This window comes from Barbus barbus (genome assembly GCF_936440315.1).
Source record: "Barbus barbus genome assembly, chromosome: 48".
Taxonomy (NCBI): Eukaryota; Metazoa; Chordata; class Actinopteri; order Cypriniformes; family Cyprinidae; genus Barbus; species Barbus barbus.
Genome location: NC_136726.1, coordinates 2,387,867 through 2,415,588, shown reverse-complemented (window position 1 = coordinate 2,415,588; position 27,722 = coordinate 2,387,867). Strand labels below are relative to the sequence as shown.

General features: G+C 37.0%; 1 protein-coding gene across 1 annotated transcript in view; it reads left to right on the top strand.

Annotated features, from left to right (window-relative positions):
* The first annotated feature begins 7,344 nt into the window (after positions 1 to 7,344).
* trim44 (tripartite motif containing 44) overlaps positions 7,345 to 27,722 on the top strand; it is a 29,903-nt gene continuing 9,525 nt past the window's right edge. The window contains exons 1-4 of the mRNA XM_079411805.1: positions 7,345 to 7,893; positions 16,667 to 17,180; positions 21,090 to 21,167; positions 25,592 to 25,906. Coding sequence (XP_079267931.1) covers positions 16,710 to 17,180; positions 21,090 to 21,167; positions 25,592 to 25,906 — 864 coding nt within the window. The 5' untranslated portion in view covers positions 7,345 to 7,893; positions 16,667 to 16,709. The remainder of the gene's footprint in view (positions 7,894 to 16,666; positions 17,181 to 21,089; positions 21,168 to 25,591; positions 25,907 to 27,722) is intronic.

Here is a 27,722-nt window from a genome sequence, read left to right as displayed (position 1 = left end):
CTTTAATTGACTTAATGTGACTAATAAACACAGGACAATATATGATTCTTAGTTCTTATAATAATTATAATAATTTTCATTGTAATAAAGTATATAACAATGCAAAGCTAATCGACATAGTATTCTAAGCAGTGATAAAGACTATGAAATACGTTGCGTGCCTTATTCTGTGTAAGAAGCCACATCATCTCACAGAAGGATTTATTTCAACTTTCAACACTCGACTGACATTATGAAGTGAGTTTGGAATAAAAACATGTTATTAAATGTGGTATTTTCACATGCTTTCAGATGGAGCAGCATTTACTACACAGAGCCATAGTTCACTAAGAAGCTACGCAAACAGCTGTCATTATTGCAGAACGATTTCTTCAATTTCATAATTGCATGATTATATCGTCTGCAGGTTTTTTTTTTCGTAGCTTGTCAGTGAACTACGGCTTTGTGTAGTAAATGCTGCTCCATTTGAAAGCACGTGATGGAGATTTACTACTAATTACAGAACCGGCTTTACTGACAAGATGCACATGACAATCACATTCGATTAATCGTGCAGCCCTAATGCCCACCAAGTCAAGTCAATATTATTTGTATAGAACTTTTAACAATGCAAATTGTGTCAAAGCAGCTTTACATCAGCTTGATATAAAGCCGGGTGGCTTTATATCAGCTTTATAGTATTTAGACGGGGAAATAGTGTGTACTGCTCTCATTAGAGTTACAAATGACCTGCTTCTATCATCTGATCGTGGTTGTATCTCTTTATTAGTGCTACTGGATCTTAGCGCTGCATTCGACACTATCGACCACAACATTCTTTTAAATAGACTAGAACACTTTGTTGGCATTAGTGGAAATGCCTTTGCATGGTTCAAATCTTTCTGTACTTATCTGACCGCCATCAATTCATAGCAGTGAATGAAGAGGTATCATATCGATCAGTACGGAGTACCTCAAGGCTCAGTACTAGGGTCGTTACTGTTCACGCTTTACATGTTACCCTTGGGAGATATTATCAGGAGACATGGTGTTAGCTTTCGCTGTTATGCTGATGATACTCAGCTCTATATTTCTTCGCGGCCCGGTGAAACACACCAAATTGATTAACTATTTGATAATACTTAGAATATCAAAATCGACTGCGGGCAGCAGATCCTTTTCCTATTTAGCACCCAAACTCTGGAACAATCTACCTAACACTGTTCGGGAGGCAGACACACTGTCAGTTTAAATCTAGATTAAAGACACATTTCTTTAGCCTGGCTTACACATAACACACTAATACACTTCTATTATTCAAATCCATTAAAGGATTGTTAGGCTGCATTAATTAGATCGACCGGAACCGGGAACACTCCCCATAACACATGATGTACTCGTTACATCATAAGAAGAATGGCATCTACGCTAATATTTGTCTGTTTCTTTCTTATTCTGTTTCTCAGTCCGTGTCCGGATCAGATGGTGGATCGGCACCGGGAGATGATGTCTCCCTGATCGTCGGCAGAGGCCGGGAGTCCTTGACTTTAAATGCAATAAAAAAAAAAAAATTAAAAAAAAAATATAATAAAATACCTAACTACATAATACTACACAGCAAAAAATCCAGGGTGAAATTAACTCTCCTGGGAGTACATGTGAGACCACACTCAAGTGTGTGAAAGTGTTAAAATAAGAGTGTTAAATTAACACTGAAGCAGAGTTAAAGTTAATGAGTTAATTAAGAGATTCATTGAGTGCTAACTGACCATTATTGAAGACACCTGATGTTAACGAGCAGAATCACCAAAGATGAAAATCACAACTTTTATGTCACCAATATAGTGGTCAGCGTTTGCTTTAGTTGGGCTCTTGACCCTTACATTTTTGAAGTTGGATTTTGTTTGGATACTGTAACTGACTTACAGCAGAGAGACTTTAACTCTGCTTCAGTGTTAATTTAACACTCTTATTTTAACACTTTCACACTCTTGAGTGTGGTCTCACATGTACTCCCAGGAGAGTTAATTTCACCCTGGATTTTTTGCTGTGCACTTTCATCAGGTTTCTCAGTGGGTGCGTCACTGAGTGGGGAGAACCTGTTTGATGTTCTGATCGGAACGGAAGAGTGGAGTTTTGACCCGCGACTAGGCCGCCTTACAGTCACCCAGCTGCCCTGCTGCACGGGCTCAACCGGAACCAAACAATGTACAGGACTCCGTGAGCTAGTCGCATCCAAAGCAGTATCTACAGCCCTCACATTCTTTCTGTCCTCAAATAAAGTTTGGATGCGTGTCTCTAATTCTGAAATCTTCTCTGTCAGCCTAACTATTGTCCTGCATTTATCACATGTGAATCCCTCATCGCCGACAGAGAGAGAGAAACTGTACATGTACATGACTGAAGAATGATTCGCTTACCACTGTTGTTTGATGAACTTGTGAAAAACGGAACGAGAAAAAACCCCAACAAATAATAGGCGCAAATAGAAGCGCAAATGTAACCGCGAGTGACAAGCTAACCGGCTAACGAATGCTAACGCGCTGCACTCGCGGTTTTAAAAAGAGAACGATCAAATTAGTCAGGTTAGTTTGATAGATAATACCAGAAATATGGTGGGAATTAAGTTATATATTATAACTTTAAGCAACAGAGAGTGAAAGTAATATAGAGATTCAACAGAAAAGCGAAGCTCCACGGAGCTACAATCGCAAACCTCTCAGCAGCACGACAGACAGAAGCAATCGATCAGCAATCGATTGTCAGATAAGAGGTGAGCTAATCATAGATTAAAGACACAGGTAAACAATTAATTATTTTTTTTCTGTTTCTTATACCGTTATAGTTTTGCATTGTTTGTAGTGTGATCAACGTTTGCATAAGTAGTAGATGTGTTAGGGAAGTAGCACATAACATTTTAATAATATTTTGCTAAAAGGAATGAAATTACTCCAAAAAATATTTGTTCATTTTGCTGAACGAGACTCAAAGGTCCAAGTCAGTAAAATGATCCGAACTTCCCATCACTACTATGATGTCACTTTGTAGGCAAAAAGTTAGCATTTTAGCACTTCCGGTTCCATCGTCCCATAGTCAATGGGTTTTTTGAATGGGATTTTAGTTAAATTCCTTAAATAAGGTCCATGGTTCACACGGGCTCAAGATACTTTCACATTTTATTCTACGACACCAGTTACACCCCACTTGTGATTTTTTTATACTGTTATGTTTCTTAAAAAAGACGGTTGCTAACAAGTTGCTGAATCAGAATCAGAATGAGCTTTATTGGCCAAGTATGTTTACACATACAAGGAATTAGTTGTAGTGACAGAAGCTCCACAGTGCAACAGAAAGACAGTAACAGGACAGGACACAGGTAATGAAACAAAATAACAAGAAATAGCCAATAACCAATGTACAAAGCAGCAAAAAAATAAAAAAAACAATATATAACAGTGCTTCTCAAAGTCCGGACTCCGGTCCGGATCCGGACCCGGGGGGAATTCAATCCGGACCCGCTTCTATTTCAAGAACACTAATTATATTTCCTACTTTGATAAACGCACGTTAAACTTGTAAATAATTTGTTTATTTATTCTTATTTTTTATGTCTTTTGGAGAAGGTCCGAAATTGCAGGCGAGATATTGAAACTTTTCCTTCATGACGTTGTCATCATGACATCCAGTGAGCTTATGACGTTTGACGTAATCGGGCGACATTTCACCGCTAATATTTTTATTTTTTTGTTTTGTTTTGCTATCACTTATATTATGGCAATTTGTCTTATAGCAGTGCCCAGTGTATACATTTATTTGTGGCGGCTTGTCACAATATCAAAACTGACCGCTACAAATAGATTTTACAAAAGGCTTATACTTCGTTGAATAAACTGAGCACTGCGCGTTTCAAAAATAAAATGCTGCGCGGGTGTTTTTATATGAATGTATCTTTTAAAAGAACCGTCCGTTTTCTTCAGAAAAGCTTTGATGTCAATTTTCATTTGGTCTTTCCTGTAATGGCTGATAAAGTAGCGCTTATTTGATTACAGTCGTTACCGGGGAAACAGCTATATATCACGCTCCAACAGCGCCTCCTGCCGGCAGAGAATCAACTTGCATTTGCTAGTCTGCGGGAAACACTGGTGTCTGTCAGCAAACATAAACAAAAAAGCATGCTTCAGAACTGTTTTGAGAAGGTGCTTAAGTTTTGAGCCATGTATTATTACTATGAATTAGGCTACTACTACTACTATTACTATCTTGTGCCCTGCAATAACCATTTACGCAAACTCTCTTTTGATATAAAGGGAAAAAAAGAGAAAATCGGCCCAAAAAATCAGCATCATATATCAGCCATAGGCTGCCCTGATTTCTAAATATCGGCATTGGCCAGAGAAAAAACATTATAGGTCGACTTCTACTGCTGACACTTAAATTAATTGTTTTGCCACTATTTGCACTTGTTATTAAAGTATTTTGAATGCAAAGGGAACCTTTTTTTTTTTTTTAAATGAGTGTTTATTTGTTATATGTTATGTATGTTTACTAAAAACACGTTTTGTAATAACCAATTGTTCCGGACCTTTGACACTGATGAAAATTCAGATTTGGACCTTTGAATGTAGACTTTGAGAACCCCTGATATATAATATAGACAACTATGTATGTACAGGTCAAGTATGTGCAAATTAGAAATGAGAAAATAAAATAAGTGAGTGTGGTGAATGGATAATGAATTAGTTGTGTGTTCTACGTTTATTTATTGAGTGTTCATGAGATGTATTGACTGAGGGAAGAAACTGTTCCTGTGTCTGGTCGTTCTGGTGCTCAGAGCTCTGTAGCGTCGACCAGATGGTAACAGTTCAAAGAGGGAGTGTGCTGGATGTGAGGGGTCCAGAGTGATTTTACCAGCCCTTTTGTTCACTCTGGATCAGTACAGTTCTTGGAGAGTGGGGAGGGTTGTACCAATGATTCGCTCAGCAGTCCGGACTAACCTCCGTAGTCTTCTGAGGTCAGATTTGGTAGCTGAGCTGAACCAGACAGTTATTGAGGTGCAGAGGATGGATTCGATGATGGCAGAGTAGAACTGTTTCAGTAAGTCCTGTGGCAGGTTGAACTTCCTTAGCTGGCGAAGAAAGTACAACCACTGCTGGGCCTTCCTGACAATGGAGTCTATGTGAATATCCCACTTCAGGTCCTGAGAGATGGTGGTGCCCAGGAATCTGAATGACTCCACTGCAGTCACAGTGCTGTTCATGATGGTGAGTGGGGGGAGAGCAGGGGGGTTTCTCCTGAAGTCCACGATCATCTCCACAGTTTTGAGCGTGTTAAGCTCCAGGTTGTTGAGACTGCACCAGACAGCCAGCTCCTTAACCTCCTGTCTGTAAGCAGACTCGTCACCGTCCTGGATGAGGCCGATCAGTGTGGTGTCGTCTGCGAACTTCAGGAGCTTGACAGAGGGGTCTTTAGAGGTGCAGTCGTTGGTGTAGAGGGAGAAGAGCAGTGGGGAGAGTACGCAGCCCTGAGGAGCTCCAGTGCTGATGGTTCGAGTGCTGGATGTGAATTTGCCAAGCTTTACTAACTGCTGTCTGTCTGTCAGGAAGCTGTTGATCCACAGGCAGACGGAGGTGGGGACGGAGAGCTGAGTTAGTTTGTTTTGAAGGGTTTCCGGGATAATGGTGTTAAAAGCAGAGCTGAAGTCCACAAACAGGATCCTCACATAAGTCCCTGGTCTGTCCAGATGAGACCTGTTTGCTCTGTAGACAAACTGCAGGGGGTCCAGTAAGGGTCCAGTGATGTCCTTCAGATGAGCCAGCACCAGTCTTTCGAATGATTTCACAGCTACAGACTTTAGGGCCACAGGTCTGTAGTCATTAAGTCCAGTAATTTTGTGTTTCTTTGGGACGGGGATGATGGTGGAGCGTTTGAAGCATGAGGAGACTTCACACAGCTCCAGTGATCTGTTGAAGATCTGTGTGAAGATGGGGGCCAGCTGATCAGCACAGATTTTTAGGCAGGCTGGTGACACACCATCTGGACCAGGTGCTTTCCTTCTTTTGTTCTTCCTGAAGACCTGGCACACATCATCTTCGCTGATTTTGAATTGTAGGTAAATGGGACTACAGGCGCTGTCGGAGACATTAAACGTCATCACGCCGAACAGTTTATCAATTTCCAGTATTTTCCAGATGTAGTATCATTTGTAATTCAATTAACTGTAGAATAACCAATGAATAGTTCCCCACATTTTATATTGTTGATCGACGTTGTTGTTTTTTTTTGCTTTGCCCCGAAATGCAACACAAGTCTTCGGAGCGAAGATGCTTGTTTTATTGCTTTCCTACTGATGCGGAGACTCTGGATTCGTACCATAAGGTAAACTCATATAACGATTATTACATGTAAACATAAAATTTACCGGGTTTACGTGGTGAAAGTGAAACTTTAATGATGCATAGTGCTTAAAACCCCGTTAAAATGAAATGTTTACGGCCACATGAAGCTGTTAGAAAGAATATAGATTGAGGATTTCCTAGAAGCAAGGATAAAATAACATTTTGTATACCCACCCTAACAAAACGATAGCTGAAATGTGGTACTTTATTCTCTAAAATAAATTTAGTCTTACCATATCCAAAAACTCGCTCACTCTGCTGTTATTTAGGCTAATAGATTAAATGCACTAAAATTTTATTGAATAGTATGTGGGATACTTTTTTAATATTGCTGTCAAAGGATTAATCGCGACTAATCACATCCACAATAAAACTTTTTGTTTTGTTTTCATAATGTATGTGTATACTGTGTATATTTATTATGTGTATATAAATACAAACACATGCATGTATATATTTAAGAAAAATTTGTTACCTTTATATATTAAATATATTTATATATATAATATCAAATATAACAATATGAATATGAATATATAAATCTATAAACGTAAATATTTTCAATATATATACTGTATGTGTGTGTGTGTATGTGTGTGTGTGTATATATATATATATATATATATATACACACACACAAACAAAAACTTTTATTTTGGATGTGATTAATCGAGATTAATCATTTGACAGCACTAGTTTTTAATTCAAATATTCATATTAATCAAGAATTTATTGACTTTTAATGCACCTTGTTTCGAAATGTACAGAAATACGTGCTTTCAGATGTCCTTTAGTTAAGATTATTTAATTTATTCACTATACTATTAATTAAATATTTTATTTCAGTTTTAGTTTGGCTCTAGTTTTGTATTTATTCCAGTTTATATGAAAAGGTTCATGTAGCGTGGATTAAAATTCATATACAGAGTAAATACGTTTCACCGAAGTTTGAGAAAGTTGTCGGAAGCCTGGTGGTCGTGACGTTAAAGACGAGCGACCGTGGTACTGTAGTTCGTTTATATATAAGTTTAGCTTTTCAGTTCTGGCGCTTTTATTTAGGCTTCAAAATTCGTCAAAGTTATATTATTTTGTGAAGATTATCTTGATAGACAAAAACGTGTAAGTTTCATGAACTATTATTGAACACAGAGCTTATTTTTTGCGATAATCCAAAAGCCTATGGAAAAGTCTTTTTGTCGAGGAACCAGTTTCATGCTAACAGCCGATCCGCCTACAAAGTGACGTCATAGTTTCTCCGTCATTCAGCTTGTGTTGGAGGAACAGGAAGTAGTGAAATAACTCTCGAAGCAAAACAAGGAAGTGTAAACAGCTTTGAGTGTGAATGTCCAGATTACTGCGAAACAGCAGAAGTCTTATATTATCTGTGACAACAGGGCAACCAGAAAGGATTGGAAAAAAACAAAGGAAAGAGAGAAATCGGTGGGAAAAGCAACAGCAATAGCAATCTGCTCATACGTGTTCACAAGGAAACAAAGGAAACTGTGCACTTCAGAGAAAGGTAAGACTGAGGAGAGACAGAAAGCAAATGTTCCTCATGCTGTGTGGTGGAGAGGACAACAGTTGAAGCTAAACTTTAAGAGGAGGAATCTTTTGTACGTTAAGTATATATGTGCTAGTAAACAGAATGGTTCAGATCACACAATCTGTAAAGCTGAAAGTCTTAATAGTGTAACACACGCTACTGTTGTGTTTTGTATTGCGTCGCAATATCGGAAATGGGCTATTTCTGTTTTATCTCGTGAAGGCGAGCCAGTGGATGTCATGCAAGCAACATGCACACTTTGTGCAAGACTTCTTTCAAAGCGAAAGTAAAAACTGACGGCGCTTTCTGCTTCTGACGCACGCGTTGACCCCAGCTAGACATGTTTCTGTTCTGGGAACATTATTCTCTATTCTGGTTAGCAAGCAATCAATAATAACTTTATTCCGGTCCTCACAAACACATTTTCACAAAATAAATAAATAAAATACATTGTTACCAGAAGCCTTGCTTATTATGCCTACACTTTATACACAATTAACTGAATGGGTGACACTTCACTAAGTTAAATAACACAAAATAAACAATATAACAAAAACATTCACCAAAATGTACAAACATAATTCAAAACAAACATAAAAATACACACTCTTTTAAACGATACAACCACAATTTATTTATACTGAGTCATATAATTATTTGTCACCTTGTTTTTATACATTTTCTTAAATTGGTAAAGTGAATTCTTCCATAGATTTACCCCTTTAACAGATAAGCATCTACTTTTTTGAACATATACAATCCTTCTAAATTATACTGACTTTCTCTTATTTTGAGCAGCCTCTGAATACATTTTGGAAGTAAATTATTATAAATTTTGTACATTAACTGTAAAGTATATAGATCAACTAAATAAAACAATCGTTGTTTTCAGAGGCAAGTTTTATTTTAGTTCCCAGAATATTCTCCTAAAAGTTAGGATAACATTCTCTAAAAACATTCTACAAATGTTTATTGATAACATTATTAGAACATTATTATCCTCTAACATTCTAATTAAGATTTAATCAAGAAGCTTCCCATTCGACATTTGGATGTGGACTCAAATGTTGCTCAGATGTCAAACTTTGGTTGAAAGTAAAAACCCAACCTTTGTTTTATGAAGCTCCAACTTAACTCCAAAAACAGCATTACCAGCTTCACTTATTATAAACCAGATTGACTTTATTTCTGTCACACATTTACAAAAGGGCTTATTGAGATTAACAGATGTTTAGATGTTGATCTGTTTGAAAGTAATAGTTTGGTTTGATGTCACCTTTATGGTGTTAGACGTTAGTTAGTTGGGCAATTTGACTCTTGACTCTTTGATGTTCTTCTTTAGCTGCTGTAGCTATGTTAGTTATGGCAATAACAACAAGAGAAAAGGTCACCAGATGATGTTGGCTATAAATTGATTCAGATATAGTCATGTTTGTTCATTCAGTCTAATCTAAGGTGGTATTTGCACATTATTTATTATAGCGATGCAATGGTTCTACAGATTGAGATCTAGCAGTTTTAATCAGATCCTTGCAAGGATTGAAACATAATTAAATAGCCTTGTTTGTCACACAAACATCAAGAATCCGTGTATGAATCTCAACAATGGTGACATGCTTCATGCTGCAATGTATTCTGGGTGCATCATAAAATACTCATGCAGGGCTCCCAGAATGCATTGCGCCATGAAGCATGTCACCATTGTTGAGATTAATACATGGACTCTTGATCTCTGCGTGTGTCTATGTGTTGAGTAGTTTAAAGTGAATAGTGAACAACGTGTTTTAAAAAAATATAGGTTATTTAATTATGACACCATTGGATCTTATGCTGTTGCAATGCATTACTGCAGTAACTAAAGTTAAATTAATAGCATAGATTAGACTCTAGATGCGATCACAACATGATGATATTGCTAACATCAGCAAGTAGCCAACATCATCTGACTACATTTTCTCTTGTTGCTATTGCCATAACGAACATAGTTATAACAGCTTCAGCAAAACACTGAGTCAAGAGTCAAACCACCAACTAAAGCAAACACTTCTCACCACAATGGTGACATCAAAGCAAACTATTACTTTCAAACAGACATCAACATCTAAACCTGTTATTCTCAATAAAAACTTGTGTAAATGTATGACAGAAATATATAATAAGTTTATAATAAGTGAAGCTGGTAATGCTGTTTTTGAAGTTATTTAATGATGCTGGAGCTTGACATCAAACAAAGTTTGGGTTTTAACTTTCAACCAAACTCTGAGAAGATTTATTAGAATGTTGGAGGATAATGTTCTAATAATGTTATCAAACATTTTTAGAATGTTTTTAGAGAATGTTATCCTACCTTTTAGCAGAACATTCCCAGAACATTTCTAGATGGGAGCGGCGCGTAATATTCTCTCAAAGACGACAACGAATCTCCTACTTAATATGCGGTATATAACTGTTTTAATGTATTTCCTTAATGTTTCTCTTGTGGCCCGAACATAGTGCAAACAATGAGAAGAAATGTTTTTGGGTTGTTTTTGAAAAGTCTGTGCTTAAAATAAAGCTGCTCATAAGTTTCATTGATGACTTTTATTTAGGCTATTAGCCTAATTCAGCCTGTAATAGACCTGTTTTAATTAACATTTTCAGTGAGGAGTAGCCTAAACTAATATCCTAATATTTTATTATCCTCAAAGTGTCAGTTATGCGGTGATACGCTATGAAATGATTGCGGAGCAAATTAATTGTAATAGGCTATTCAATTAATAATAAAAGTAACTTAATAGCCAGACTGTAAGAGGCCTACATTTATTGGAAATGCCAAACACTCTTTATAATGACAATGTTTAATGTCTAGATTTTTTTTTTTGTTTCATTTGAAATCACCATCAAAGAGATCAGTGTTTCCTATTGTTGGGCTCTTGACCTTGAATGATTCCACTTTAGTTTTTTTTCTGGTTGCACAGATTGTGTGATTATAAAACACTTTTAATATAATCAGACAAGCCCAGAGAAAATAGTGATTATGGTTTAATGATAATATAATCATGTGTGTAATAGTGATAGGCAGGGGTGGTGCCAGAGAATCCTGAGTGCAGGTGCTGAGGGGGTGCTAGATCAATGCCAGGGGGAGCTGGGCAATTGATAGTAAATATGACAAAAACATTATAATTATAGTTATTGTAATTTTTTTATATGAATAATAAAATCGCTATATAGGCACATTTGAAATGTTTATGAGGAGTGTGGGAGCATTATCGTGCTTAGCTTAATGTAGCCTGACATTGACGTGGGGGAGCCCACACAATCATTTTTATTTATTTATTTTATTTTTTTCCTGTGGAAAGAGCTTAAAATACTCCCACCATTTTTGGATGGGCTTTCTGTCGTCTCATGCAATCTCCATGAATGGAGCGCGTCACAACAATGAACCAGCTCACAGACATAAAAAATAAATCTGCAGAAAGCTTGAAAACCAATTAAAATAAAAAACAAATCTTCTCTGATTATGTAGTCCATAGAGGTGCATTTCTCTATTAAAGGCACGTGATGATCTACTGTGATGGCGAGTCAGTGTCAGCTGCAAAGATGAAGTTGCCAAAGTGGACGTGACTGAGAAAGCACTAGTTTATTAGGCTAATACATAATTAAAATGTAGTCTTTTTCCCCAATGCATTCATAATCATTACTTTAGCGGGTGCTTTGTGGCAAGCTTTATGCGTGCTCTTGAGTGGGGAATAATACACCTAAATGCCTATATTAAAGGATGGTTTAGTAGGTTATTATACTAATCAATTTAATCTAAACGTGCGACTAGTTGACTAGAAAAAATCTTTAGTCGGGGACAGGCCTACTTGGTACAAGGAACGAGCCATTTTTAAAATAAAATGCTGACATTACATGCAACTGCAACTCAAGTCACGTTGTATTGCATTTCAGTAGTTATGCATGTGTAATAAGTCAAATGTTTTTTTATTTTATTACATTTTTTATAGGGGTGCTTTGGATTTTCTTGGGGCTGGAGCACCTGCTAGCTCCACCCTAGTGCCGCCCATGGTGATGGGAGAAATTAACCTTTTCAAAGCTTTGAATCAAGGGAACCAATTGCTTCGCAAAATGATTCACTGTCAGCAGATTTAGCCGTTTTTAATGCTTTTCTGTAGGATAGGGTACTTTCCCGCCAAGCTATACGAAATACCTCTAGTTTTGTTTTCCTCCAGTTGCACTCCATTTTCTGGGCTGCTCTCTTTAGGGTGCAAGTGTGCTCATTATACCACGGAGTCAGACTGTTTTCTTTGATCTTCCTTAAGCGTAAAGCAGCAACTGTATCGAAAGTGCTAGAAAAGAGAGAGTCCATAGTTTCTGTTACATCATCAAGTTTTTCTGTGCTGTTGGATATGCTGAGGAATTGAGATAAATCAGGAAGATTACTTACAAAGCAGTCTTTTGTGGTAGAAGTGATGGTTCTACCATACTTGTAACAAGGAGTAGAATTTACAGCTTTAGCTATATGGAGTTTACACAAGACTAGATAATGATCTGAGATATCATCGCTTTGCTGCAGAATATCAACACCACTAACATCAATTCCATGCGACAGTATAGGCCCTTTTCACAATGACGTCAGCTAACTTCCGCTTTTCCGCAAAGCAGTGGAAAGCAGTTATACCTTTACACCGGAGACTTCTCGGGAAAATGCGGGAACAACTTGAAATCTAAAGACGTACGCTAGGAGTTGAGACTAATAATGTTAATGTACTTAAGTCGGGTTCTTTTGCGAACGTTATTCTACATTTTTGCTTTAGATGGTTGGAGGCTAACCTGCAGTTCAGATTTGTATGATAACGTTTACGTCTCCTCACAAAATAATAGTGAGTACACTGTAAATGTTCATGCAAGTGTTGTTATTCTGCAATAAAAAAAGAATTTTTTTTTTTTTACTATGGGAAAAATTGCATGGACATAAGTCATATTTTCTATAATAAATATTCTCATATTACAAGTTTCACATCCATCAATGCAAGTGGTCTGAAAAGAAACCAAGTATTATCCAGTTCAAGAATAAGAAACAGTGGACATAACATGGGCCTTTTTTCATAGATGTTTAGAAAATAGGAAGGAGGAAGTCAAGTGATGTCATCAGTGTGATTTTTATTTCAAAATAAATGATTTTTGTTGAAGGGTATAACACCAGTGACACAACTCCATGGGACCACCGTTTTCATTATATATTTTATCATATTTATTCAGCATTTATATATATTTTTGACCTCAAAATAAAGCACTTGCTGCTCATCATTGCTGTGGGGACAAGCAGTTTTGTGGTGCTTGGAATTCTTTGTAATTAATTAAAAAACAAATATTGCCACATTGATGGCTCAATAAGGTGTAATTGTTCAAATAACATATTGTTTCATTTTTTTAAAAAATTATATATATTCAAGTGTAATATTTCTGTAAAGGCTAGGGACAGAAAAATGGACATTTCCATAGAATGACCCATTTATTTATTTATGAATTAAATTGTCATGTTTATCAAAATAAAGTGGAAAAATATAGACCCCATTTTATTGATATTTAAATAGTACAGGCTTATGTTGAATATTCTTGTACATACAGACGCTGTATTAAGCAGTAGGCAATATGCCTACATAAATTATTGAATGTATAGTCTTTCTGTTACCTCATGCAAATATCTAAAACGTATTTGACAAATATATCTAACAGCAATAAAGACAGCAAACACTGCGCAAGAGTCACGGAAATCAGAAAGTACAACTCCTCCCTCGACTTCAAGCGGCAAATCTCGCTGATAGGTAGCTATCTAGAAGTTAATTTGAGATGCCAGACGCCTCGTCTTGAATGAGGACGAGAGTAGAACGCTGCAGTCATCCTTTAATCGTATTTGTGGCAGATGTATAAGTGTCTGGTTGAACTCCATACTGGTAGCGATGACGCTTCTTTACTATGCGGGCGGAAGTAAAAATACCCTGCTTCGACTCAAAACGGAAGTTGCGTGACGTCATGTGAAAAGGGCCTATTAGATAGGGGTGTAAGATAATATCGATACACGTGAGTATCGCGATATTTTGTTTGGCGATACTGTATCAATTCTCCAAAACGGAATATCGATATTTAAAAAAAAAAAATCATACAAGATTCATGGCAGTTGTTTAGTTTTGAGTTCATATCCCGACCGCTAGTCTTCATCTCTGAACTTAAACAGTGACAGGAAATACTAGCATCAGGGCACTCCACGAACGTTAATATTTAGCTGCCAGTAATGGAGGATGAAATAATTGTTCCAGCTCTCGTCTCGATGTACAAAGCTGAAGTGTGGCGCCATTTGGGCTTTTGTGGTAATGTCCGCCCCAGGACCGTATGGCGTTCCGATCGGCTCTTTAATATGACTTTGCTACATGCACTCGTCTCAATGAACGTGACGTCTGCGTCTGCCGAACGTCTCGTCTGCGTCTGCCATAGTCTGCTGCAAGGGCGGTTTCCAGCACATTCCACTCACTCATTCTTTATTATTTTTTCCCACTGATCTTCAGTTGTATTTAATTAAGTGATTTTACCTGTATAGCTTTTATTCCAAATAGTAATGAATTTACACAAATGTTCATGTTAAAATATTTGTTTGCCATTTGTTTCTTGTCAACATATGCACAGATAGCCTACTTATCAAGAAATCATGTAGCCTAGGCTACTATTCACCACTAGGAGTCTCTTGACCAACACAAAAGAAATATAAATAAAAATACAAACAAAGAAAAATAATTTGGCCTTAGAAATCCAGTAAAATCAAAAAAAAAAAAATCCATATTAATTTGTGAATATTTTAAATGTTTAATAAAGGGGCAAAACGTCATAAACAAAAGTCAAATAATAGTTTACAAACTATTTAAAAAAAAGTTTACAGTCGTTTTTTTTTTTCACCACAGGTGACTTATATATAAAAAATAGTAGCCTATTTTTCAATTCTATTCTTCTATTTAAAGGATCTACAGAAAACGCGATCGAGTTGTCTGTTTTCTAGTCTACCAAAGTGCTGTAGCCTAGGCCTTTTAAAACTATATAAAAAAACACAATAACAACCCCACCAATAAGCTATAAAAATGCAATAGCCTATATCAAGTTTGTTTCTTCACATTTCTATCTTTATGGGGGCATTTGGCCCTCAAAATGTGGGTTAAACAACACACACACAATATCCTATATATAAATCACAGACGCAGACATCACGTTATAAGACAGACGCAAGTGTCACGTTCATTGAGACGAGTGCATGTTGCAAAGTCATATTAAAGAACCGATCGCAACCGCTGGCACACTGCACTGAGCCATGTTGAGTAGAGTGTTAAATACGTGTTAGAGAAAAAAATAATTAATAACTTCACTGCCACACGTGAATGACGCGTGACGTCTGACTCGACACTTCACTGCCACGCGTGATTTACGTGACGTCTGCGTCACGTCTGCGTCTTAAAATGAATGGAATAAATAGCAGAAAGAAAAAAAAAATAAGACGTTGAGTGAGACGTTCATTGAGACGAGTGCATGTAGCAAAGTCATATTAAAGAGCCGATCGGAACGCCATAGGACCGTGGCGCGAGCGCAACCTCGGTTCTGCCGCTTGCCGCGTCCCGTGTTGAAGAGCGTGGGGCGTGGCGGGCGGTAGAGTCGCCGTGCAGCTGCAGCTTTCTCTCGTGTTGGGGGCGCGGTCTCGGCGATTCCACGCGGAACATACATACAAACTGAAAAACATGTGAAAGTTGAAAAGTTCTGAGAATGTTTAACATCTGTATTTATTTGATTGTTTTACAATTGTTTTGTTTTGTTTTCTTTAGGAATCCTGCAAGCACTTTATTTTTCATTGATATTAAGCAGATGCAATTTTTTGTTCAGATCAAATGTTATGACATTGCATGTCACAATTGTAAACTTAAACTGTGAAACTTTAAAGTAGAGTCTATAAATATATATTTTTATCTTTTTATAAAATACATTTTATACATACATTTAACTAAATAATCATGCAAGCACTTGAATATTTCCTCCTTTACTCGTCCTGCACAAAAAGTGGTTCAGTAATGTTGAATGTTACAGGGACTGATTATTGCAAATTATCATGCCCTGGTGGCCTGTATACAGTAGCCAGTACAAACATCACAGGGGATTTATCACTAACACGTGTTTCTCTAGATAATGTTATACGCAGCACCATAACTTCAAACGAGTTATACTTAAAGCCTGCCCTCTGAGAAATACTGAGAATATTGCTATAAATTGTTGCAACACCTCTCCTTTTACCTTTTGGTAAAGGGCAAGGTGAGCAGTCGTCCAGAAGTGAGCAGAGAAAGGTACTCCTCTCAGAAAACGTACAAATAAACATAATTTTAGATGTTTAATTAATATTTTGAGCACTGGGATCGCTAGAAGAGGGCTTAATGAACTCATTTTTAACCTCAAATTCCAACAAAACTGTCGTTTTTCACTTCTTTTGTCTGTAGCTCAAAATTAGACAATGCACATTCTGACTCATTTTGCCAGCATGGGTAACAAATGCTCCAAAACCTTTCTATTTTTTTTTTTTTGCCACCAGTGCTTTCCACCAATGACACACATTGAAGATCTGCCTCAAAAATATTAAAACACAGAAATGTAGCACTGTTGCTACATTTACAGTTGGCTGAACCATTCACTTACTACTTTTGCTACAATGTATTTTATTGCATTGTCCTTTATCCACTTTTAGGTTTCAACCCAGACTCTCACTGTCACCCCCATCCTCCACCACCATGGATGCATCGAGAGGATGCTGGGACAGCTGCTTTATTGAGGATGATTTGCCACAGATGGATGGCACATGTGATGCGTGTGAACCGGACGAGCCTCAGTCAGCTGCTTGGATGTGCACACTCTGTCGCTTTGCCTTCTGCTCCAGCCATGCAGACAAACATTCACAAAGCACTGGTCACCAACTCCAGCCGTACAAAACCCCTGACCCTCAGACAGAGCATGGGCTACTGAAAGAATGCCAGGTGTCTGAAAACGCAGCAGAGGGGGCGGAGGCCACCAATAACGATGAGCATAAACCAGCAAAAAGAGACACTGTGACAGTGGAGAGGCTGAAATGTAAGGAGCATGGCCAAGAGGGTTCGCTCTACTGTAAACACGACCAGCGGATCATTTGTGTGCTGTGTGCTGTGCAGGGCGAGCACAGAGAACATGAGATCATCACTCTCAAAGAGGCCTACCTGTGGCAGAAGGTCAGTCAACACACAGACCAACACTGCGGTGAAATTGTTATTATAAATTAGGGGTGTGCGATATATATCGTCTGCGATAATATCACAATTGTTGTTTAAATGTGCGATTTGACATTATCGAGTGTTTTGCAAAAACCATTCAAAACACACCCCTACAGAGTGCACGCATTCATTACGTGAAGCCTAGACTAGTGCGCGTGCGTAGAGTGTGTTCTTTCACTGCACTTTCACTACATTTAGAATGAACACAAAATTAAACACATGGGGGCAGATTTTTTTTTCTATTTTGTACCTCTTCATATAGCCTAGTTAATCAATTTCACACAAAGAATAACGAAAAATAACTTGATTACAAATGTGATATTGATTTTTTTTACAACAGTAACAAGAGGTTAATTAAGACACCATATTTCCTGTTTTTGCTTTATTTCGATAATAAAAATCACTCCAAATACAGCCACAGCACTGTTTTGCGTCTCTGAGCAACATGAGGGCATTTCGTTCCTGCATGAATCACCCATTTGAATGATTCGTTTCAATCGCTATGACTCGCTTATTAACAGTGACTTGCTGCCACCTGCTGGTGATTGTAATTTTACCTTCAAAGTATCTTTTATTATTTAAATAATTTCAGATATAGATTTAACGTTTTGTTTAGTATATCAAAACATGAATTATGCATTTGTTAAGGTTAAATGCATTCATGTCTTGCATTAAACAGTGTGTAAACGCATCTAAATGCCACTTCAGATGCAGCTTCTTTGTTTTCTCTGCATTGCAAAGATGAATTTTGTTGATACTGATTTCATTTGCTTGGTAACGTGTGTGTGTGTGTGTGTGCACGTTGGATGTGTTAAATGCAGAGCACGAATTCCAAGTATGGGTCACCACACTTGGCAGTATGTCACTTCACTTCACTAGGGCTGGCAGTCGATTGGCAATTTTTTTTTTAAATCTAGTTAATTACACGATGTGGCAACTTAATTGCACATCAAATTTAGCTGAGAAATTACCCCCAACGTTTATGTGTAATAAATGTTATGTTGAATTAAATAAAATATTTATTTCTAAAGTCATTACTATTTGAGACATTACTAAAGACATTACAGTTTGTAATGTCTACTTAATACTTTCTCATTTAACACAAAAATAGCTTTAATTAATCTTTTAGGGGTATTTTCACAGCCAAATGTAATTTGATGACACATTAAAATTACACATCATGTCATTAGTTAGATTAAAAATTGGAATCGACTGACAGCCCTATTGCAAATATGCAATTGTTTTTAATATGATATGATAATCTGAACAAGAAACTAAAACTGCCAGTAAATGGCAGTAAATGTCTTAATGAGTAAATCATTGAGTCTTTCATTCATGCACTCGTTCATTTGTGAAGGACGAGAAATGACTTAAGTATAAATAAATAAATAAATAAATGCAGAAATAAATAAATAAATGTAGAAATACATAATTAAATACATGAATAAATAAATAAAAGAAATAAAGATAGAAATACATAAAGGAATAAACAAATAAATGAAGAAATAAATAATTAAATGCTGAAATAAATAAATGTAGAAATGCATAAATAAATGAATAAATAAATAATTAAATTCTGAAATAAATAAATGCAGATATGCACAAATGAATTACTAAATTTGGTCAAAAGTGTCATTTTTAATTGTACTATTTTTGTACTATGTGTTGCACTACATTTATTTCTGCATTTATTTATGTATTTCTACATTTATTTATTTCTGTGTCCGTATGTTAATAAGGTAGGCGGTCCTAACCTCTCTCAATGCAGGATTGGTTAAACAGGATCGTTATCGTTACAGATGTACTATTGTGGATACTACCATTGCCAATGATGTGCGTTTATTAATAGCAAGTGATGTAGATCATGCACCAAGCGACTACCTTCTGTTTCGTTTGGAACGTGTAGTCAATGAATTGGTTTTCAGCTCAGTGCTGATATACTGACCTTGATCCAGCTGTGTTCGCCGGTCTGCAAGACACAGCAGGCCAGCTTCACATGCGCTCGAAACACTGCGGTCACCACCTCTTGCCTGAAAATCCCAAAAATACTTAAAAATGAATAAACCAGCCCGTGTAACATGTACTACTTTAATAATTGACTAAAGAAATATAGTTCTTTATTTATAAAAAATAAACAAATCTTTCCTGTGAAATTCAGTAATTCTGTGAAGTAAAGGTGTATCTCAATAAATTAGAATGTGGTGGAAAAGTTCATTTATTTCAGTAATTCATCTCAAATTGTGAAACTCGTGTATTAAATAAATTCAATGCACACAGACTGAAGTAGTTTAAGTCTTTGGTTCTTTTAATTGTGATGATTTATCTCAACAAATTAGAATACTTCATAAGACCAATAAAAAAAACATTTTTAGTGAATTGTTGGCCTTCTGGAATGTTCATTTACTGTATATGTACTCAGTACTTGGTAGAGGCTCATTTTTCTTTAATTACTGCCTCAATTCGGCATAGCATGGAGGTGATCAGTTTGTGGCACTGCTCAGGTGGTATGGAAGCTCAGGTTGCTTTGATAGCGGCCTGCAGGTCATCTGCATTGTTGGGTCTGGTGTCTCTCATATTCCTCTTGGCAATACCCCATAGATTCTCTATGGGGTTCAGGTCAGGCAATGAATCTATGACTTACAAGAAAATAAATTACATTTTCACCACTTTCTAATTTATTGAGATGCACCTGTACATAATAAATACTATTTTGGCATTCAAATACATTGCGAATACGGAAACATTTGATTTTGTGTCGAATGAGAGACCCAACGTTGGTTTGTTTCGTTTTAGCCTAAATTAATTTGTTTTGGCTTGTCGTTTATAGCTAGCTTCTTATATTTTTGATTCTTGTTCTTTTATAAATACTGTTAATTGAAAGCATTTGTTGTGGAGTGAGGGGAACTAAAATAGCCTAGCTATGTTTACAGTGTTTATTATAACGTTAAACACTTCACGTCGGCATTAGACCTATTTCTGAATGAAATAACAAAATGCGACTTATACATGACTTTTCTCTCTCTTTCTCTAAAAAATACAATTTTTCATACGCACAGCATATTTTAACCATGCAGCAAACCTTTTTAAATATTTTGACAAATTACTGAAAAAAAAGAACATCCCTGAGATGAAGGGGAAAAAAAGAAAGAAAGAAAATCGGCCAAACATATCAGCCATTGGCTGCCATGATTTCAATATCGGCATCAGCATCGGCCAGAGAAAATCCCATATCGGTCGACCTCTAGTCAAGATTCAGCGTGTGAACCTTAACAATGGTGACAGTCAACAAAAAATTCATATCACCTCTGAACTTCACAAAACAAGCTTTTCGTTGATTGTCACCATCATGTGTGTGTGTATATATATATATATATAATATATATATATATAGCCGTAGTGTTACTTTAGTTCTTTATGAGTTGTTGAATGTAATGGTTGTCTGTTTGCCTGTCATTTTGTTCTTTGTTCCCTTTGGTTTTGGTTTATTGTTTGAAATGCCTGCACATAGATCTTTGCCTCTGCCTGTTTTCCCCAGCTTCTCCACAACGTTACAGTTTTTGACTGGCATGTCTCTTTGACTAGTGCATCTTTGAGCCTATATTTAGTATAAGTAAAATACTTAAGTACTGTTAAAATAAGATACTCTAAGACTTTTACTCAAGTTGTTTTGGCAATTGGTTTTTCAATTTAATTTTCACTGTAAGGTATCTGTACTTTTACTCAAGTATGGTTTTCAGGTACTCTTTACACCTCTGCTCCAGTGTATTCATGATGCTTGTAACTTGGTGTTGTTCTCCTGTCTGGCCTTTAAACTATCCCTTTAACAATAATTGAGAGTCACTCTTTCTGAATGTGTTTGTGTTTCAGAGCAAAGAAGGCATTGACTTGCTGGAGCGCACACATGAAATATCAGAAAAGATCAAGGCCAAATGGATCAGCCCAGATGTGAGTCACACTTTATTACATACTTGACTTTATTACATAATAGTTTTTTCTCCCCAAATAACAATTCTGCACATACAATTCCACACATACAACACCTTGCTATCGGAATAAAAAAATATTAACCAAATAAGATATGACTGTTTATGTATCTCTTTCTAGTTCAGACGAATGCCTTTATTAAAAGGTGACTTGCACAGCTTGTTAACAGGGAATTATACTTGGTTTACAGAGAATCTGTAAACATACAGTATGCTCTAGTTTCACTTTATTTATACAGAGATCCAAGTTTTTACAACTACCTGTAACCATCTGCTTTGTGGACCAACTGCCCAGATAGCAACCCTGAAAACAAGCCTTCACTGGGGCTGCCAGCGCAGGGCCCCTGAGAATTTGCTCATTGGCAAAATGTTGGCCCCTTAGCAATGGCCCTGCATGGGCAGCCCTCACTTATGCTGCATTCACGTCCTATCAGAATTATCGTAAATACGAGCCTCCTAGTTGGAAATGGGCCATATAAGGCCTCTCTAAGGCCGTAAGCTCGTATTTACGATAATTCCGATAGCACGTGAATGCAGCATTGGCTTTCAGCAAGCCTAAGCACTGTTTTACTGAAAATAATAAAATCTTAGCGGTGGATCACTCGGTAAATAAATGTTGTAAATTCAAATCAGAGCGTCTTCCGTGTCTGGAATGGATGTATTCTTGAGTCTATAAGGTAACAATAATATAATAGATGTTTGAAATGGGTTTGGCTAAAAGAAAAGTTTGGTTTCGTCTATACTACTTGGTACTTATACTATATTGACTGGGTTAAATAGAATTGTATTACTAAAAAGAGACTAAAATACAATTTTCATTGATGAAAACTAGACTAAATGTCATCAGTTTTCGTCGACTAAAACTAGACTAGACTAAAATGAGTATGGACGTAACTAAAACTAAAATGACAGCTTCACACAAAGACTAGACTAAAGCTAAAATTAAAACAGGCTGCCAAAAACAACACTAATCTCCATGATGATTGATAATTTTAACATCAACATCTGATCCTCTGTAATTCTCAATAACAGCAGGTGTTCATCACTAATGCACAATCATCATTTAATTAGTCACTTAATTATCTCATTAACTTTAACTCTTTGAGGATTTGGGATTTGACTTGAGACTTGCTTGTGACTTGAAAGGAATGACTTGGTTCCTCCTCTGGTGAAATCAGTTGTTGAGTTCATGGGTGGAATAGACATGTGACAGGACTTTTACTTTCTGACCCCTGGACTACCCACCTCTGCCTGTGGTACCTGGCATCGAGACATTAGGAGCAGGTACTCTAAGTCCTGCACGTTTGAATTTGTCGGTTCAGCACAGATGCTCAATTTTGTCAGAAGGGAATTAATCAGCTCCACAAACATCAACCTCACACATTACTTACCAGTTTGACTTTTTTTGTCATGCGTCTAAACGTTTCTTATTAAGAATTAACAGAGGTTTAGATGTTAATGTTTATTGAAAATGATCAAGTTTAAAGTCACCATTGTGGAGATAAGCGTTTGCATTAGTTGGGCTCTTGACCCTTGACTTTTTAACATTTAGTTTTTCTCTGATTGATGTAACTGTTTATGAAACACATTTGGGTCACACTTTATATTAGGTGACATTAACTACTATATAGTTATATCAAAAAATAAGTACAATGTAGTTATTGTGGTCATATTGTATTGCAAAACACTTTTGCTGCTATTGAGGTGGGATACGGGGAAGGTTAGGGACAGGTTTGGTGGTATGGGTAGGTTTAAGGGTGGGTTAAGATGTAAGGGATGGGTCAACAGTGCAATTATAGATGTAGTTAATTTCTGTAATTACAGATGTAGTTCCATACAGTTTGATTAGCAAGATTGTGTTCAGTTTTAACTCTTTCTTCCATTTTGTATCTCTGGTGTCTTTTATTCCAACATAAGAAAACTAATTCTGGAATCTGCTTCTGAAGTGGCATTTAGATGCATTTACACAGTTTAATGTAGCTCAGAGGGGACAATGGGTGCATTTAACATGCAGTTACAAATGCATAAATAATACTTTGTTTTAAACATACAAGTTGAATATGGATATTTTAAATAATTTAAAACATGAAAGAAATAGTTGAAATGTGAAATTAAAACTGCCAGTTGGTGGCAGCAAGTGACTTTTAATAAGTGAGTCATTGAGAATCAACCGATTCATTCAAACAGCTGATTCATTCAGGAACAAAGCATTTGACTGTGTAAATGAGTGAGAAACTGAATCATTAATTCAACCGATTCATTCAAAAATAGGGAAACACAATCCGCTGCTCAGAGACACAAAACAGTGCTGTGATCCTTGTTTGGAACTATTTTCGTTGGCAAAATTGTGGAAAAACAAGCAATATTGTGTCAAAAATGTACATCACTTAATGCTAACTTTATGAAACGTATACAATGATTATTACATTTGTCTTCATGCTGATATCTGGAGAGAAAAAAAACCTCTCGGTCCCCATGACAACGGATTCACGGACGCGATACTGATGACGCTGTTTATTTACAGAGTGAGAGAACACGTGAGGAGAGCTTGAACAACAAAGCTAAAGTTTAAAAGTTTATGCATTGATTAATCTCATGTTGTGTGTGTTTGTGAGGGGGGTGTATACAATAAACATTACAGGAAACTACTGCCGATTTTTTACTATTTAATTTTACTTTTTACTTTAATTTTCCTTTTTTTAAACTTGTTCCAGCATCCAGGATAAGCACAGGTAAGTACCATTTTGACAAATAATAAAACAGGCGTCCTCTATCTCTATCGTGAATTAACTGTGTCAGCTCCAGTGTGACTATAGAGTGTGAGTAGCTCTCCTCACTTTCTCTCACTCTGTAAACAAATAGTGTCATCAGTATCGCGTCCGTGAATCCGTTGTCATGGTGACCGAGAGGTCGCGCTCTATAGACAGTCGTGAACGCGCTGACAGCCGGTTGCCCAGGCTCAGGATTAAAGGTAAAACTGTTGTAAATGGTGTTCATTTTCTTGTACAGACCGATCGTTTCGCTTCATTAGACCTCAATGTATCGCCAGGAGCCACGGGTATTGATTTGGACTTGTTTTTATATATTTTAATTTGATCTCAAAAACCGGCAGCCGCTGACCTCCATTTTATGAATCACCAAGGACAACGGTTTCACCTAAAAATCTTCTTTTCTGTTCTACTGGAGAAAAAAAGTCACCCACACCTTAGATGACCTGAGGGTGAGTAAATTAACAGCGAATTTTCATTTTGGGGTGAACTATCCCTTTAAGTACTCTAACAAAGTATTATTATATACTTTATATATAGTTTGCAAACGAGTCAGTGTCCGAGAATTAAGGGGAAAGTGAAAAGGAAGTGGTGTGTGGCCAAGTATGGTGACATACTCGGAATTTGTACTCTGCATTTAACCCATCCAAGTGTACACACAGTAGTGAACACACACCCGGAGCAGTGGGCAGCCAATGCTGCAGCGCCCGGGGAGCAGTTGGGGGTTCGGTGCCTTGCTCAAGGGTCTCACCTCAGTCGTGGTATTGAGGGTGGAGAGAGTGCTGGTTATTCACTCCCCCCACCTACAATCCCTGCCGGCCCGAGACTCGAACCCACAACCTTCGGATTACAAGTCCAACTCTCTAACCATTAGGCCACGACTTCCCACCTATTTTTTTTTTTCTTTTTTTTCTTTTTTTTTTCTTAAAGGGAAATTGATGAAAATGAGCAAGTAAATAAAAACGGCACAGACAGAAGTCTATTCTAATGTTAAATGATCTTACCCAAGCATCCCAAATTCCCAATATGCGAATATTTTCATAACAACATGAGCCGCTTAAAAATGTGGAAGGTTATGAACCTAATTGATATTCAAATTGGTAAGCAATACTGCTTTGTATATGCATTGTATATTTACATATATATTGTATATCCTTGTCTCGGTTTCTCCTTTAGAATAACGAATATATACTATTGATATCTGCTGATATAGACAGTTAATTCCTCTCATACAGAACGCATGTTATTTTGCTGTCAGATGTAGTCTGTGCGACACAAGGCAACAACACCGTCGGCTTTCGGCGCCACTAGTTCTTTAAAGTTGCCTTGCCTTAAAGGGATAGTTCACATTCAGTTGCTGGTCCCTACTGACTTCCATAGTATAGAAAAAGAAAAAATGCATGTCAATGGGGACTAACTGAAGGTGAACTAGCCCTTAAAAAGAGATTCTTACATTTGTATTCCCACACCTGTTTCAATAGGGTGCTCTTATAAGAAGGTAGCAGTGGCTGAGACAGACTTCCAGTGTCAACCCTGCTGAAAAAGATGCAAGATCTAATCTTGTTTATGTAACTCGCAGTGGATTAGTTTTAAAGGGAAATGTTTGTAAATATTTCAGATGAGTGCAGAAGAGCTGGAGCAGTATGTGAACCAGCAGTTCGATGAGCTGCATAGGCTGGTTCGCCTGGAGGAGTGGCGTGTCCTGCATCTGGTGGATCTAAAGGAGGCGTTCCTCACTGCCCAGGCCTCTGAGAAGATATCTGAGATTAGTGTCCACACTGAAAAACTGCAGGAGGAAATGGATTCAATCACACAACAGCTGAGTGAATTGGATCAGGTAGAGCAGGATGGAGTGGCCCCTATGTCCCTGGGCCCACTGTTGGCCGCCAGACCACCACATCCACCTGAAGCTTTTGTGGAGCCCATGCCACAGGTTAGTCACTTTTATTTATATTGTGCTTTACTTAATGCACATTATTTCAGGTACCCTGCAAACAAGCCTGCACTGGCCCTTTACGGGCCCACTTAGGGCTGCCAGCGCAGGGCCCCTGAGAATTTGTTCATTGGCAAAACATTGGCCCCTTAGCACTGGCCCTGCACGGGCAGCCCTCACTTAGCCTCCAGGAAGCCTATGCGCTGTTTTATTGAAAATAATCAAGTTCAAAATCACCGTTATGGAGGTAAGCGCTTGCTTTAGTTGGGCTCTTTTGAATGTTTTTAAGTCATTATGCAGAAATTATTTGGACAGGATCACGTAGACTCACAGATATCAAGATTCAGTTTATGAACCCTAACAATGGTGACAATCAACGAAAAGCTTGTTTTGTGATGTTAACAGGTGATCTGAATATTTTGTTGACTGTCACAATTGTTGAGGTTCATACGCTGAATCTTGATATCTGTGTGAGTCTACATGATCTCATCCAAATGATTTCTGCATAAAGACTTAATGTTCAAAATATTAAAACAGGACACAATTTCATGCAGTTGTATTCTAGGGCTGCTACAATGTGAAAATTGTTCCACATATGAATGAGGCCTGAAACCGATCAGAGAATATCGGAATCCATGCGATTTTTTTGTCCTGCATACACGGTCGTAGGCCATATCCGATCTGTGCCACATGGGAGGAAAGAAATCAGAATTGGGTCACTTGAACCATGCAGTGTAAATGTTGTAAAAGTTGTTAAGTTTAGGTATGGGGTAGGATTAAGGGATCTAAAATATGGTCATGCAGAATAAGGCATTAATTAGAGCCCGATGCCGATACTAGGAAGTAAACACAATATTCTTTGTGTATTTTATACTACAGTACCATTCAAAAGTTTGGACACACTTCCCATTCGTATGTCAGAATACTGTATATACATAAACATAATATACAGTGCATTCAGAAAGTATTCAGACCCCCTTTACTTTTTTCAATTTTGTTATGTTGCAGCCTGATACTACAACTGTATTTTTTTTCTCATGAATCTACACTCCATACCTCATAATGTCAAAGTGAAAACAGAATTTTAGAAATGTCTGTAAATTTATTAAAAAGAAAAAACTGAAATATCAAATTATAACAATAACTACAGAAAGATACTAACTTTCAATCTGCTACGTTACTGACTGTACTGTCAACTATGCTGACTTGGCAGTTTTAAAAGACAGGGTTAACATTAAATTGGACTTATTTTGAAAAGGGAAACTTATGGGGTCATTGTGTATTAACTTTACAGTAAGTTATGTATTTCACAAACTAGTAAGCAATTTACTGTTAAGACAATGCTTGACTGCTTGTCTGCTGCTGCCTGAACAAGAGACCTCCTTACTAAAGTGAAAGGGCTGGCTGGTGTCACTCAGGGTTGCCAGGTTTTCGCAACAAAACCCACGTAATTGCGGGTCGTGCTCTAGCATTAATATGTTAATATGTGCTTTATAAGTACTAATAAACAGACAATATTCTAGTAATATGCATGCTAATAAGCAACTAGTTAAGTGAGAATTGGTCCCTAAACTAAAGTGTTACTTATTGGTAAATTGAGTTTAAAATTTTAGATCACATCTAAGGCTGAGAAAAATGAATCATTCTTGGATAAAGTCATGCACCAATAAGAAAAGACACCAAAAACTTAAATTTGAAAATCTGCCACTAAATCTGAAATTGGTTATTGTGCAGCATTTATACCTGCTCTGTCCTTACTTTCAGGGCTTTTTTTTTTTTTTTTTTTTTTTTTTTTTTGACTACACTAAGAATTTGG